Source organism: Myotis yumanensis, unplaced genomic scaffold (genome assembly GCF_028538775.1).
Source record: "Myotis yumanensis isolate MYYU_CA2020_CCGP unplaced genomic scaffold, mMyoYum1.0.hap1 SCAF_20, whole genome shotgun sequence".
NCBI lineage: Eukaryota > Metazoa > Chordata > Mammalia > Chiroptera > Vespertilionidae > Myotis > Myotis yumanensis.
In genome coordinates, this window is record NW_027223771.1 from 8195057 (window position 1) to 8208402 (window position 13346).

General features: G+C 54.0%; 1 protein-coding gene across 1 annotated transcript in view; it reads left to right on the plus strand.

The window, feature by feature from the left end:
* The first annotated feature begins 6803 nt into the window (after window positions 1–6803).
* CHSY1 (chondroitin sulfate synthase 1) overlaps window positions 6804–13346 on the plus strand; it is a 31196-nt gene continuing 24653 nt past the window's right edge. Inside the window, exon 1 of the mRNA XM_070400441.1 lies at window positions 6804–7142. Within this exon, the coding sequence (XP_070256542.1) occupies window positions 6820–7142 (323 nt within the window). The 5' untranslated portion in view covers window positions 6804–6819. The remainder of the gene's footprint in view (window positions 7143–13346) is intronic.

The window sequence follows — 13346 nt, forward strand, 5'->3', positions numbered from 1 at the left end:
ACGGACAGATGGAAATCTCCAGGACAGAGGCCCCTGGACAAGAGCTCGCGGTGGTGGGGGTCTGAATGGTTCTCTATAAACAGACCGGGGGGTCAGCAGCCGTCTTCATTGACCAGGGGACGAACGGTTCCCAGGCAACAAGCCCTGGGAACCCCCCAAGCAGATGCCTTTTTCTTCTGCTGTGATGCTGGCCGGGGAAGTCATCAGCCAGAGAGAAGCGGAGAAGGGGGGAGAGGGGGGTGCCTGGCCTCCCAGAATCTGCAGCCGGAAATGACCTTGACCTTCTCCCACCCCCGTGGTGCTTGGGAAACAAAGGCCCAGAGAAGCAGCCAACCCGGAGAAGTGTGTTGTTACCCGGGGCAACGCGGCCCAGGCGCTCCTGGCTCCCAAGCCTGGGAATCTGTCCTTGCTCCTCCGCGGGTGGGTGTTTGTTTCGGTTTTTGTTTTGTTTTTTAAAGGCTGAAGCAGATCGGGTTTTAAAATGCGGCCCCAGGACCGGGCAGCCCTGGCGGACAGCCTGAAAAGGCAGATTGAGGCGGAGCGTCCACACCCACCGCCCAACAAGGACCCTCCTGGGTTCCCAGACGCCGGGCACCGTGTGCAGGAGGCAGCCGATCAAGGATTCTCTCTCATCATTGATGTTTCTCTCTCTCTCTCCCTCCCTCTCCCCCTCTCCCTCTCCTTTTCTCTCTGAAATCAATAATGAAATATATGTGTGTTTTTAAATTATATTCTTTGATTTTCAATCCTCACCAGAGGATATTTTTCCCATTCATTATTAGAGTGGAAGGAAGGGAAAAGGGAGGAGGGAGAGAGAGAGAGAAACATCAACATGAGAGACACATCGATTGGTTGCCTACCACACGTCCCCTGACCAGGGCTGGGGCTCAAACCATAACCGCGGTATATGCCCTTGCCCAGGAATCGAACCCGAGACCCTTCATTCCCTGGGTGGATGCTCTACCCACTGAGCAAACCGGCCAGGGCTCCATCCACTCTTTCTGCCCTGGGCATCTCGCTGGGCAAATGTGGAGACTGGTTGAACTGACCAGGGGTGGACACCTTCTCCTTCTCCTTTTTCTCTTCCTCCTTCTCCTCCTTTTCCTGCTCCTCCTCCTCCTCCTTCTTCTTTTTGTTGATTTCAGAAAGGAAAGGAGGGGGAGGGAGAGAGAGACGGTGATGAGAGAGCAGCTGCCTCCTGCACGCCCCCTACTGGGGATGGAGCCAGAAACCCAGGCATGTGCCCTGACCGGGAATCAAACCCTATGGAGCTTTCGTCTGGGATCCTGGGGACAGATGGTGACGATCGTGCAACACTGGAAATGCGCCCACTGGGAGTAAGTGACATAAAGCTGTACGTAAAGCTCTTGTACGTGAAATGCTTCAAAGGGTACATTTTGCATCGTGTATGTTTCACCGCAATAAGAACAAGGCGGATGCCAAAACCGGTTTGGCTCAGTGGATAGAGCGTCGGCCTGCGGACTGAAAGGTCCCAGGTTCGATCCCGGTCAGGGGCATGTGCCTGGGTTGCAGGCACATCCCCAGTAGGAGATGTGCAGGAGGCAGATGATCGATGTTTCTCTCCCATCGATGTTTCTAACTATCTATCTATCTCTCTTCCTCTCTGTAAAAAATCAATAAAATATATTAAAAAAAAAAAAAAAAGAACAAGGCAGTCTTACTTCTGTAAATAAACTCTCTGGACGAGCCCAAGAGGAAGTCAAAACAAAATAGTGTCGTTTTGCAATGCGGCCACCACCGGGCCCAGGGCTGAGGGCGGCAGGCCCGGGCGGCCTCCCCTCACTGCTGCCCACCCAGGGCCGGCCTGAGCCGGGGCCAAGACGGTCTAGGCCAGTGGTTCCCAACCTTGTTCCGGCCTCGCCCCACCTGAGCATCTCTAACATCCTGGGTACCCCCACCTCCCACCCCGGTGACATAGAATTCTTATTATTAAAAAAGGGAACTCCTGTTCATGAGGAGGAAGCATAAAAAGCCATGAACTCGGTCTAAACAAGCTGCCAAAGAACATGGCATCCATGAAAGAGAAAGACAAAAGGACGAAAGGACAGTGGACGAACTGAGGAAGAACTCACTATGAAATTGTTAAATAATAATAATGTGAAGGGGTAGGAAAAATAGCAAATGAAGTTTCAAAACACATCATGGAGAACTGAAACGCATAAATATGTCACAGTATATATGTATGGACTGCCTACGAGGCCCCTCGAACCATAAGAAATGAAAGCTCACTGTGAGTAACGCATTCTCGAATTGCCCCCCTTAAACATCAAGTTGCCCTCCAGTGGGGCGTGTGCCCCACATTGGGAACCACAAGTCTCGACAGAGGAGGCTCCAGGCACTGCCTGGGAAGACCCTGGGTCCGGTCCTTCATCCCTGTAGCTGGCGCCCCCTTCAGGCTCAGGTCGGAAGTTCATCACCTCCGCCTGGCCAGTGTGGCTCAGTGGTTGGTGCCGACCAATGAACCAGGAGGTCACGGTTCCATTCCCAGTCAGGGCACATGCTCGGGTTGCGGGTTCGATCCCCCACTTTTTTCAGCTCCCCACCCCCCTCCTGCATTTGAGGAGGGGAGCTCCGAAGCATCGTCTTCAAAGAAGCCCTTACAGGGAACTCTGTCCGTTTGCTCCAGGCTGGCTGCCAGCAAACAATTGGGGTATTTACTGAGGGTTTCCAAGAAATGGCTGCACGTTCTATGAAAGGTTATACCTGTCACGGGCACTCCATGTGTTAGCCCCAGAGAGAAACGGAACATGTGTGGGAACAGACTGATTGGTGAGAGAATGTTCAGTCACGTCGGTGGAGAACCATGTTAAGTCCCTGCCATAGATGCCCGGCCGGCGTGGCTCAGTGGTTGAGCATCAACCTATGAACCAGGAGGTCATGATTCGATTCCCGGTCAGGGCACATGCCCGTGTTGCAGGCTCCATGCCCAGTGTGGGGCGTGCAGGAGGCAGCCGATCGATTATTCTCTCTCATCATGGATGTTTCTCTCTCTCTTTCCCTCTCCCTTCCTCTCTGAAATCAATTTTTAAAAATATTTTTTAAAAAAAGAAAACAGCCTTGACCGGTTTGGCTCAGTGGATAGAGCGTCGGCCTGCGGACTCAAGGGTCCCGGGTTCAATTCCTGTCAAGGGCATGTACCTTGGTTGCGGGCACATCCCCAGTGGGGAGTGTGCAGGAGGCAGCTGATCGATGTTTCTCTCTCATGGATGTTTCTAACTCTCTATCCCTGTCCCTTCCTCTCTGTGAAAAATCAATAAAATATATTTTAAAAAAAAGAAGAAAGAAAAGAAAACAGAAAGGAAGTTGTAGGATGTGTTTTTAACACATTTCTCAACCTCAGCCTCGACGTGCTGAGGAGGAACTTGGAACGTGACGTAGTGGAAACACCCAGTGAGAGATGAGGAAGCAGCTCTGAGCGGGGACGCAGCTGGCCCCGAGGGAACTTCTGAGCGCGGAAGGGAGACGGAAACCAGGGTCTGTGCCCCTGATCCGGCCCAGGACCCCTCGTGGGCAGGGTGCGTGCCAGTAGGAGTCCTCATCATTGAATAACTGTAACCTGGGGCTTCCCCTACTAGTCTAACCTGATTATGATTAAGGACACTCGTTTTTCATTTTTTAGAAACTATTTGTAGTGATTTTAGGGAGAGGAATGGAGATGGAGCAAGAGAGAAACATCGATGAGAGAGAAACATTAAAGGGCTGCCTCCTGCACGCCCCCTACTGGGGATCGAGCCCCGCCCCCCCCCCCCCGAAACCCTGGCACGTGCCCTTGACCTCCTGGTTCATAGGTCAATGCTCAACCAACAGAGCCACACTGGCCGGGCAATGTGCTTTTCCTTGGATATTAGTCTAGAAGAAGAAATATGGAGTTGAAAGCGGGTTAGACCCGTGGTCAGCAAACCGCGGCTCGAGAGCCACATTCGGCTCTTTGGCCCCTTCAGTGTGGCTCTTCCACAAAATACCACGTGCGGGCGCGCGTACAGTGTGATTGAAACTTTGTGGCCCATGCGCAGAAGTCGGTTTTCTGCCTGGGCGAGTCTATTTTGTAGAAGTGCTGTTGATATTTGGCTCTGTTGTCTAATGAGTTTGCCGACCACTGGGTTAGACTATTGAAACCACCCCATAGGTCACAAAATGGAACATCTGTGTCTTGTCAGCTGTGTGCTTGATGGAAAAATCATTGTGAATTAGGGGGGTATTGCCGAATTCGGGGGATCCGATGCCCGGTCAGGATCTGCGGTGTTTGGTCTTACTAAAAACCTCACTGGGACGGTGTGTGAGCCGGTCATGTGTGGCTGTGTGTCCTGTATTTTCCCCACAACCACGGCCAGAATCCTGCATTGTGTATTCACCGCATAATGAGTAATTTTAGACGTGGGTCACCTCGGAGGGAGGGTGTCTGTGGGGAGGCGGGGGATGGCACTATTTTTGACATACATCACAAGTGCCAGGAGCAGTGGTGCTACCCGAAGAATAAACAGGGGCGACCCCATTCAACTGCAGAAACGGCAAATGTGCCACCACCCGGCGCTTCCGATTGTGTCATATGTCAATCATCTGATCATATTATTATTATTTTCCTAATATGTTTTTATTGATTTCAGAGAGGAAAGGAGAAGGAGAGAAAGAGATGGAAACATCCATGATGAGAGAGAATCATGGATCGGCTGCCTCCTGCATGCCCCCTACTGGGAATGGAGCCCCCCAAAACCCGGGCATGTGCCCTGATTGGGAATTGAACCGTCACCTCCTGGTTCCTAGGTCGACGCTCAACCACTGAGCCACACCGGCTGGGCCATCTAGTCATTTCAACAATGAGGAAAGATCCAAGGATTCCCCCAGGCACGCTCACCTTCTGTCTCAAAGTCCTGGGGTCACCTGATTAAATGCTGGGCCCAGGCAAATACTTGGCTCTCCAAAAGTCTCATTGGAAAACCCCAATATGTTGGTCATGAAGTCACTAGACTAGTACAGGGAAGGCAAAAGCAAGTAGACAGTTGTTTGTATGGGAAAGAATGCACGAATAATAATAAGACGAGAGTAAACTCGTGTTTCACGTACTCACCACTGTCACCCTACTTCTGTCCCACCCTGTATTGTAGGCCCTACAAACACTTGTCCTACGGGATCTTCCTCACTTCCGTGGCCTTGGCTGTTGTCTGCTGTTTTTTTTAAATTAAAAATGTATGCAATTTAAACTCCAAAACCTATCTTCAGAAATCTGCATTACTTTTTGTGGATGGACCCCATTAAAATGTCGACAAAGGCCCTAGCCGGTTTTGCTCAGTGGATAGAGCATCGGCCTGAGGACTGAAAGGTCCTGGGTTCGATTCCTGGTCAGAGCACAGGCCGGGGTTGTGGGCTCCATCCCCAGTGTGGGGGGCATGCAGGAGGCAGCCGATCCATGATTCTCTCTCATCATTGATGTTTCTCTCTCTCTCCCTCTCCCTTCCTCTCTGAAATCAATAAAAACATATTTTTAAAAAAAGTTAACAGAGACTCAGGTTAGGGTACCTACCGACTATCTGTCCACATAGAATATGGGGGGCGGGGCGGGGACATACCCTGCCATTTATTCCTCATCCATTAAATGCTCATACTGTTAGGAGCTTGGACATGAAACATGCTCGCTTTTTAAAAAATTTTTTTTTATTTTAAGCATCGAAACCGGTGACAGGGAACAAGGCAACTGAATTCACGGTTCACTCCCCAAGCGCGCACGTCGCAAGCGCCTCCCGGAGCTGTTGATTCTATACGTGCTCGTCCCGCCCGCAGAACTGGCGGGAACAAAGGGACAGTGTGAACCGGGACGACGCGGAGAAGCGGGAGGCCAGGTCCGCCCGGCGGGAGCGCAGGGCGTGGACGGCGGGTTGAGCCGAGGACAGTCTCGGCCGGGGCGCACCCGCCGATCGGGGACAGTTCGGGAACCTAGAAGCCCCTCCGCACGTTGGCCACGCAGCGGGCAGCCGTGGCGCCGCCTGGGGAAGCGGGGCCGGGGAGGCGGGGTCGCCGGGCGCCTAACGGGCCACTCGGGCGCCGGTATCCGGGGTCCCCTCCCGCGCCTGTCAGGCCGTGCGCCCCCGCCGCCCGGCGACCCCGGTGCACCCCGCGCGGGTGGGGCAGTGCGCGCGCGCCGGGAGGGCTTCGCTGCCTTTTTTTTTTTTTTTTTCTGGTTAAACTTTAGCCACGTGCACCGCCCCCCATTCACTTTTGCACCAATCGGAGGGCGCGGACGGATCCCGAGAGGGGCCACGACGCCTCGCCTCCCCACCGCTTCTTAACGCGCCGTGCGTGACGTGAGGGGCTCCTGTTGCAATGGCGAGCTGAGCCGGAGGATGTGCGGCTGCAGCGGCGGCGCCGGCCACGACGAGGACGGGCACGGGCGCAGCGCGATCGCAGCCGAGCCGGCCGGGGCGCACGCGGACGGGCAGGACCGGGGACCCGGACTCGGCGGCCGCTGCGGTCGCCGTCCCGCTGGCCCTGCGCCCCCGCGCGCGAGCGGGAGGAGCCGCCCCCGCGGCCCCCGCCCCCGCCGCCGCTTTGCGCCCCAGCCGCCGCCGCCGGCGCGCGCCGGGCATGGTCCCGCCTTAAAGGCGCAGGCCGCGGCGGGGCGCGTGCGGAACAAAGCGGCGGCGCGGGGCCTGCGGGCGGCTCGGGGGCCGCGATGGGCGCGGCGGGCCCCCGGCGGCGGCGGCGCTGCCCGGGCCGGGCCTGGAGGCTCTAGGACGGGCTGGCCTCCGCGGGCGGGGGCGGCGAGCTGAGCGCGCGCGGAGCCGGCGGGCGGAGAGCGGCGCGGACATGGCCGCGCGGGGCCGGCGCGCCTGGCTCAGCGTGCTGCTCGGGCTGGTGCTGGGCTTCGTGCTGGCCTCGCGCCTCGTCCTGCCCCGCGCCTCCGAGCTGAAGCGAGCGGGCCCGCGGCGCCGCGCCAGCCCCGAGGGCTGCCGGGCCGGGCAGGCGGCGGCGGGTTCGCAGGTCGGCGGGGCGCGGAGCGATGCGCGCGGGGCGCAGTCTTGGCCCCACGGCCCGGCTCCCGAGGGCGGCCCGCGCGACAGGAACTTTCTCTTCGTGGGAGTCATGACCGCCCAGAAATACCTGCAGACCCGCGCCGTGGCCGTGTACAGGTGAGCCCTCCTCCCGCAGCCGGCATCCCTCCCGCGGCTCCTGCCTTGGCCCGGTTCCCAGGACCCAGGCTCCCGGGGTGCCCCTCGGGGTGATGCCCCTCGGGGGAAGCCAGGCATTGAGCAGCAGAGGTCAGAGGCAGGACGTGGAGCTCTCATCACTCAAGATGCAGGGACTTGAGGGTCAGATGGACCACGGTGCCCCTCTGGGTGTGGTCCGCACCCTGACTGCAAGGCACTTTCTTTAAAAAATTTTTTTAAATATATTTTATTGATTTCAGAGAGGAAGGGAGAGGGAGAGAGAGAGAGAGGAAAATCAATGATGAGAGAGAATCATGGGCCACCTGCCTCCTGCACGCCCCCTATTGGAGATGGAGCCCGAAACCCGGGCATGTGCCCCGATCGGGAATCGAACCATGACCTCCTGGTTCCTAGGTCTCTGCTCAACCACTGAGCCACACGAGCCGGGCTGCGCAAGGCACTTTAGCTTTCCATGTTCCAACCTGCCTTTTGTTTGAATGGTCCCGACTGAACGGACCTCCCTCGATAAGGTTGTTAGAACAACTCTTGCGGTGACAGCGGGGGTTGCTAACTGGTTGTCTGAAATCTGCCCCGTCGTCCTTCCAGAGCCCATGGAAATGAACCTGGTTAGACCCCCCTTGGTTGGCATGCGCGTAGATTTCACTTTGGGGCGCTGCTGTTCGTGAAAGGGGGTGCCCAGTGAGCCCGCCAGTCTGTGCAGTCAGTGGAAAGAGCACCTTTGTGACTTTGGTCTCCAATGGCACTTAGGGGCACAGTGAACTGTTCAGTCACTCAGGGCCCTTCTGGGCAGGACCTCAGCTCTGGATTTAGACAAGATCCTAAAGGGGGGGACTCTGGCCCGCGGGGACGTGCTATTCACTAGCCCCGTCCGGTGATGTGATGCCGGCGGCTGGGCCCTACTTGGCCAGATGAGTCATAAAAGTGGCCAGAATCATGTTCAGGGATTAGCGACGGGATTAGGCAAAGTCGTCTTTAGCAGGGAGATGGTTTGGGAAAGGCAGATGGGTGCTGGGGTGAGTTTGAGGTAGACGAGGGGCGTGGGTTCGTCCGGAAACCTTACCCGTGTGAAGTACAGAAATGCTGAGGTGCAAACCCGGCTGGGAGGGCCTCCGGGAGGGAACTTTTGGAGCACACAGCGCTGAGCAAGGCCAAGCTGGTTGGTTCTTTTTTAAAAAATATATTTTTATTTCAGAGAGGAAGGGAGAGAGAGAGAAACATCAATAATGAGAGAGAGTCGTGGATCAGCTGCCTCCCGCACGCCCCGCACTCTGGGGATGGAGCCCACAACCCGGGCATGTGCCCTGACCGGGAATGGAACCGTGACCTCCTGGTTCCCTTTGCCCTTTCTTCGCCTTGATTTGTGAGTGTCCCCCCTTTAGGATCTTGTCTAAACCCAGAGCTGAGGTCCTGCCCAGAGGGGCCCTGAGTGACTGAATGCCCGTAAGTGCCCCTAAGTGCCATTGGAGACCAAAGTCACAATTTGGGAACCTGCAGATCAAGGTGTGTTCCCCCTGCCCCAGATCTCGAGTGAATAATTACCCAGAATTTTACTCGAATTGTGCTTTTTGGCCCGAGAACTATCCACATCATGTCGTTCTGTGACTGTACAACATTGGGGAAAGTTCTCAGAGTGGTTTGTTCAAATAGTAGATGGTGTGACTCCTTAACACCGCCCCCCGCCCCCCCCCCACACACACACCAAACAAATATATTTTTCTGGACGCAAAATCCAGTCGGCGTTCTGGTATACCCGCAGGACCCAGAAAATGGAACTCGGGCTGAACCTAGTGTTTTTTTTTTGTTTGTTTGTTTGTTTTTTTAAATATATTTTATTGATTTTTCACAGAGAGGAAGGGAGAGAGATAGAGTTAGAAACATTGATGACTGAGAAACATCGATCAGCTGCCTCTTGCACATCCCCCACCGGGGATATGCCCGCAACCCAGGTACATGCCCTTGACCGGAATTGAACCCGGGACCTCTCAGTCCGCAGGCCGACGCTCTATCCACTGAGCCAAACCGGTTTCGGCTGAACCTAGTGTTTTACACTTGGAGGTGATTTTTGTCCCAAAGCCCAAGGTTAACCCACTTGGAGTGCGGGAAACGAGTTAAGTCGGCTCGCGTGAATTGCGCGTACTCCGCGGGGAGCCGTCTTTAACTCGGTTCATATAGATTTGCGGTGGAGTGCGGGAAACGTGTAAACTCGGGCCGATTGTAACTGCGTATTACCAGATATTTGTTTGTAATCCACCCTTTCGGTGGATGGAACAAAACCAAAAGACAGAGCCATCTTATATTTTGGCGGGAAATTCACCTGCACTCCAAGTGAACCTCATGGCCTCCTTCCAAAATCTTTTATCTCATCTTTTTCAGAGGTACCATTTCTTCCCATTGGGTTTTTTTTTCCTTCAGGCACTTAGGGGAAAGCGGAAACGCAATTTACCCTCTGCCCTCCCTAACCCCTTGCTTCTCTGTGACAACTCAACTGCCTTTCTGATAAAGAAAATCCCTATCCAGACACGCTGTGTCCTGTCTTCCTTCTTTGTGGACAGCCCTGCCTTTCTGATAAAGGAAAAATCCTTAGGGGGGGAAACAGTGTATCCTATCCAGTCATTCATCGCTCTCCCACATACCTTTTCATTTATCTCTTTGATCTTAAGAAGTTACAGTTACTTGGAGCCTGAGGGGGACCTGCCCCGCCCTGTGAAGGGCCTGGGCTTCTCCGCCGTCCACCCTGTGTTTAGACTGGCTGCAGGAGATGGCACAGGACCGTTTTAGCCTGGAGGGACTCGGGAGGCAGGCCTGATGTGGGATGGAGGCTGTAGGGTGTAACTTATGATTACGCCTTTGCTGTGCTCTGCAGCCTGAGCCAGGAGTCCACGCTCAGCTCTTAGATTGGAAAAAGTTCATGCGCAGCTCGGTGTAAAAGCCAGCTGGGCCCTGGCTGGTTTGGCTCAGTGGATAGAGCGTCGGGCCTGCGGACTAAAGGGTCCCAGGTTCGATTCCGGCCAAGGGCACATGCCCAGGTTTCGGGCTCGATCCCGCCCTCCCCCCTCCCAGTAGGGGGCGTGCAGGAGGCAACCAATCAATGATTCTCTCTCATCATTGTTGTTTCTATCTCTCTCTCCCTCTCCCTTCCTCTCTGAAATAAATAAAAATAAAAAGTTAGCTGGGATCCTCCAGCACAAGGTGGGACTCTGGTTTGGCATGGGGTGTGGTCAGCTTACATCTCCCCTAAAAGGCAAATTCATTCCAATTCTTCCTTTGCCTTAGCAAACACTCCAGTGTTTTTGGTTTCTTTTTTTTCTTTTTTCTTTTTTCAATTCATTTCAGAGAGGAGGGGAGAGAGAGAGAAACATCAATGATGAGAGAGAATTGTTGATGAGCTGCCTCCTGCACGCCCCCTACTGGGGATGGAGCCCGAAACCTGGGCATGTGCCCTGACCGGGAATCAAACCAGGACCTCCTGGTTCATAGGTCGATGCTCAACCACTGAGCCACACCGGTCGGGTTGTCTCCTGGAGTTTCATTCAGAGTGAATTAGCAAGACCTTGGTTTAGGCAGGAAAGGGAGACGATTGCATTCTGTTCTGAGCAGTAAATTCTGCCTGGTGTGTGGGCGGTCAGTTGTAGAGATCGGTTGTAGGGAAGCGGGGAGATGTTAGGAGGGGGTGCGGGGGGCGGGGCTGGGGCTAGCGGGGGGCAATGGGGAGAAGCGGGCGGTCCCTGGGCCAGAGTTAAAGATGCGCTGATGGAACGTCCATGACTTGTAAGCAAGGAAGAATTGGTGGGACTTCTAGGATTTTGCCTTGAAGGGTGGGTGGTTGTGTCACTCTTGGGGGCGGGGGAAGGCCTGAGGGGGAATCGGTCTTTAGGGGAAGGAGGTGAGTCAGCAGAGAGCTGGGTTTGCACAGGAAGAGTTGTCAGAGCTCTCAGACACACGGGTGGGTGTATCCTTGGTTTCACCCACGTAATAAATTTATTTTCAAAAATTGAGAGGAGATCTGCATCTCAGGTGATTGTATCTTTGGAGCTCCGAACCGATCTTGAGCTAAGATTCCTTGACGGATCTGGGTGGCTGGAGATGTGCAAATACCTGCGACGGTTGTTTTGACTTCTCTACAAAGGATTTGTGTTCTAGGTCATTTCACTGCAAAATGGTCCCGTGAGTCCCCCGTAGCGATGTGTCATGTTGGTTGGTGACAGGTCATCAGTACGCCTGGGTTCCTTGCATCTCCCATTACTAGTTGCAACTCATATTCTTCCCTTTAAAAAAATAAAATAAATGACATTGTTTGATATACAGAAGTTACATCTTCAGGCCTCGCCTGTTTGGCTCAGTGGATAGAGCATTGGCCTGGGGACTGAAGGGTTCCGGGTTCGATTCCAGTCAAGGGCACCTACCTTGGTTGCAGGTTCCCTGTCCCTGGGCGGGGCACGTGTAGGAGGCAACCCATCGATGTCTCTCTCTCTCTCTCTCTCTCTCTCTCTCCTTCTTCCACTCTCTCTAAAAACCAATGGAAAAATATTCTCCGGTGAGGATTAACCAAAAAGAAAAATAGTTACATCCTCATGTCGTTCATTTTTTTTATTTTAATTTTAATCCCCCACCCCAAGCTCAGAAAGTCATTATCCAGGAGAGAGTTTTAAAAGTAACTTTTTTTTTTTTTCCTAATCATGAAAGGGGTAGGAACATCCCCACCTCCCGTTTTCCCCAACCAGTATACTGTCTTTCGAACCAACCCTGGTTTCCCTCCCGGTGGTAAGGCCACCTCCATCCTCCTCTGCATTCCTGGGTCTGTTTCTCGAACTTCCGATTTGGTCCCCTTGATCTTCCTGTCTGTTCTCCGGCCCGTCCCACCCATGGAAGGGACTGGAAGTCGAATAATATTTTAATTTCCGGTGGACAAGGGCCCCTTTGTTACTCTTCTGTCCCCGGCACTTCTTGGCTACACTTCACCTGTTCTTGCTGGGAGAGTTTTGATGCTCTTGAGCGATTTAAAAAAGTAATGGTTTGATTAGAAGCCTACATCCTTAGCTTTGCAGCCCATTATTAGGCCTAGGGCACTGAGCTAACCCAACACCTCTTTTTTTTATTCTTTTCTTTTTTTAATTAGTTTTTATTGATTTTAGAGAGGAAGGGAGAGAGAGAGAGAAACATCGATGATGAGAGAATCATGGATCGGCTGCCTCCTGCACGCTCCTCACTGGGGATCAAGCCTGCAACCCCGGCGTGTGCCCTGACCGGGAGTGGAACCATGACCTCCTGGTTCATAGGTTGATGTTCAACCACTGAGCCACACCAGCCGGACTAACCCAACACCTTTTATTTGTCTTGGTTCTTAGCTGCCCTGAGCTGAAGACGAGGAACTGTGTTTCTGTTCCTTTTTGTTGTTAATCCTCCCCTGATTTCCATTAATTTTTAGAGAGACTGGGAGGGAGAGGGAGAGACTGAGAGAAACATCGATGTGAGAGAGACACACGTTGATTGGCTGCCTCCTCCACACGCCCCGACCAGGGCTGGGGATCGAGCCTGCAACCGAGATACGTGCCCTGGACTGGAATCAAACCCAGGACCCTTCAGTCCAAAGGCCGACGCTCTATCCACTGAGCCACACCAGCCAGGCCTTGTTCTTTCTTTACTTTCTCAGAAGATAGAGGGGGATGGTTTCCCTTCGTTGCCCTGGGCGGGACAAAGGGGACAAAGGGCTCCCGGATAGATTAGCATCAGTCTGCAGGGAGTTGTGGGAAGAAAGCTTGAGAAACGCCAGCTCTGGATCCCGGAATCTCATGGCAAGATGTCAGCCCCCCTCCATGGCCTTGTCCCTTGTCCCTTTTCCCACCCTCGGTGAGGGTGCCTCTCCCGCCTCCTGGAACTCGGTAGGACCTTGCTTATCTGGAGGCTTGAGAGCAGCACTTGCTCTCTCAGAATTCCGTTCGGCACTTTCAGTACATCTGTACCCATCCAGGTGGTCAGCCTGTAAGGGAGTTTTTGGAGCACAACCCATCGCACGTTCTCAGTTACCTGCCCAAGAAGACGGGCGAAAAACGTGGCGAAAACGGAGGTTGGGGGACGGACTCGATGCCCTCAAACGGGCGGAATCGTCCAAGGAGAGTCACAGCTGTCAATGCATTATGTATTGTATTTGTGTTTGTTTCCTTTTAA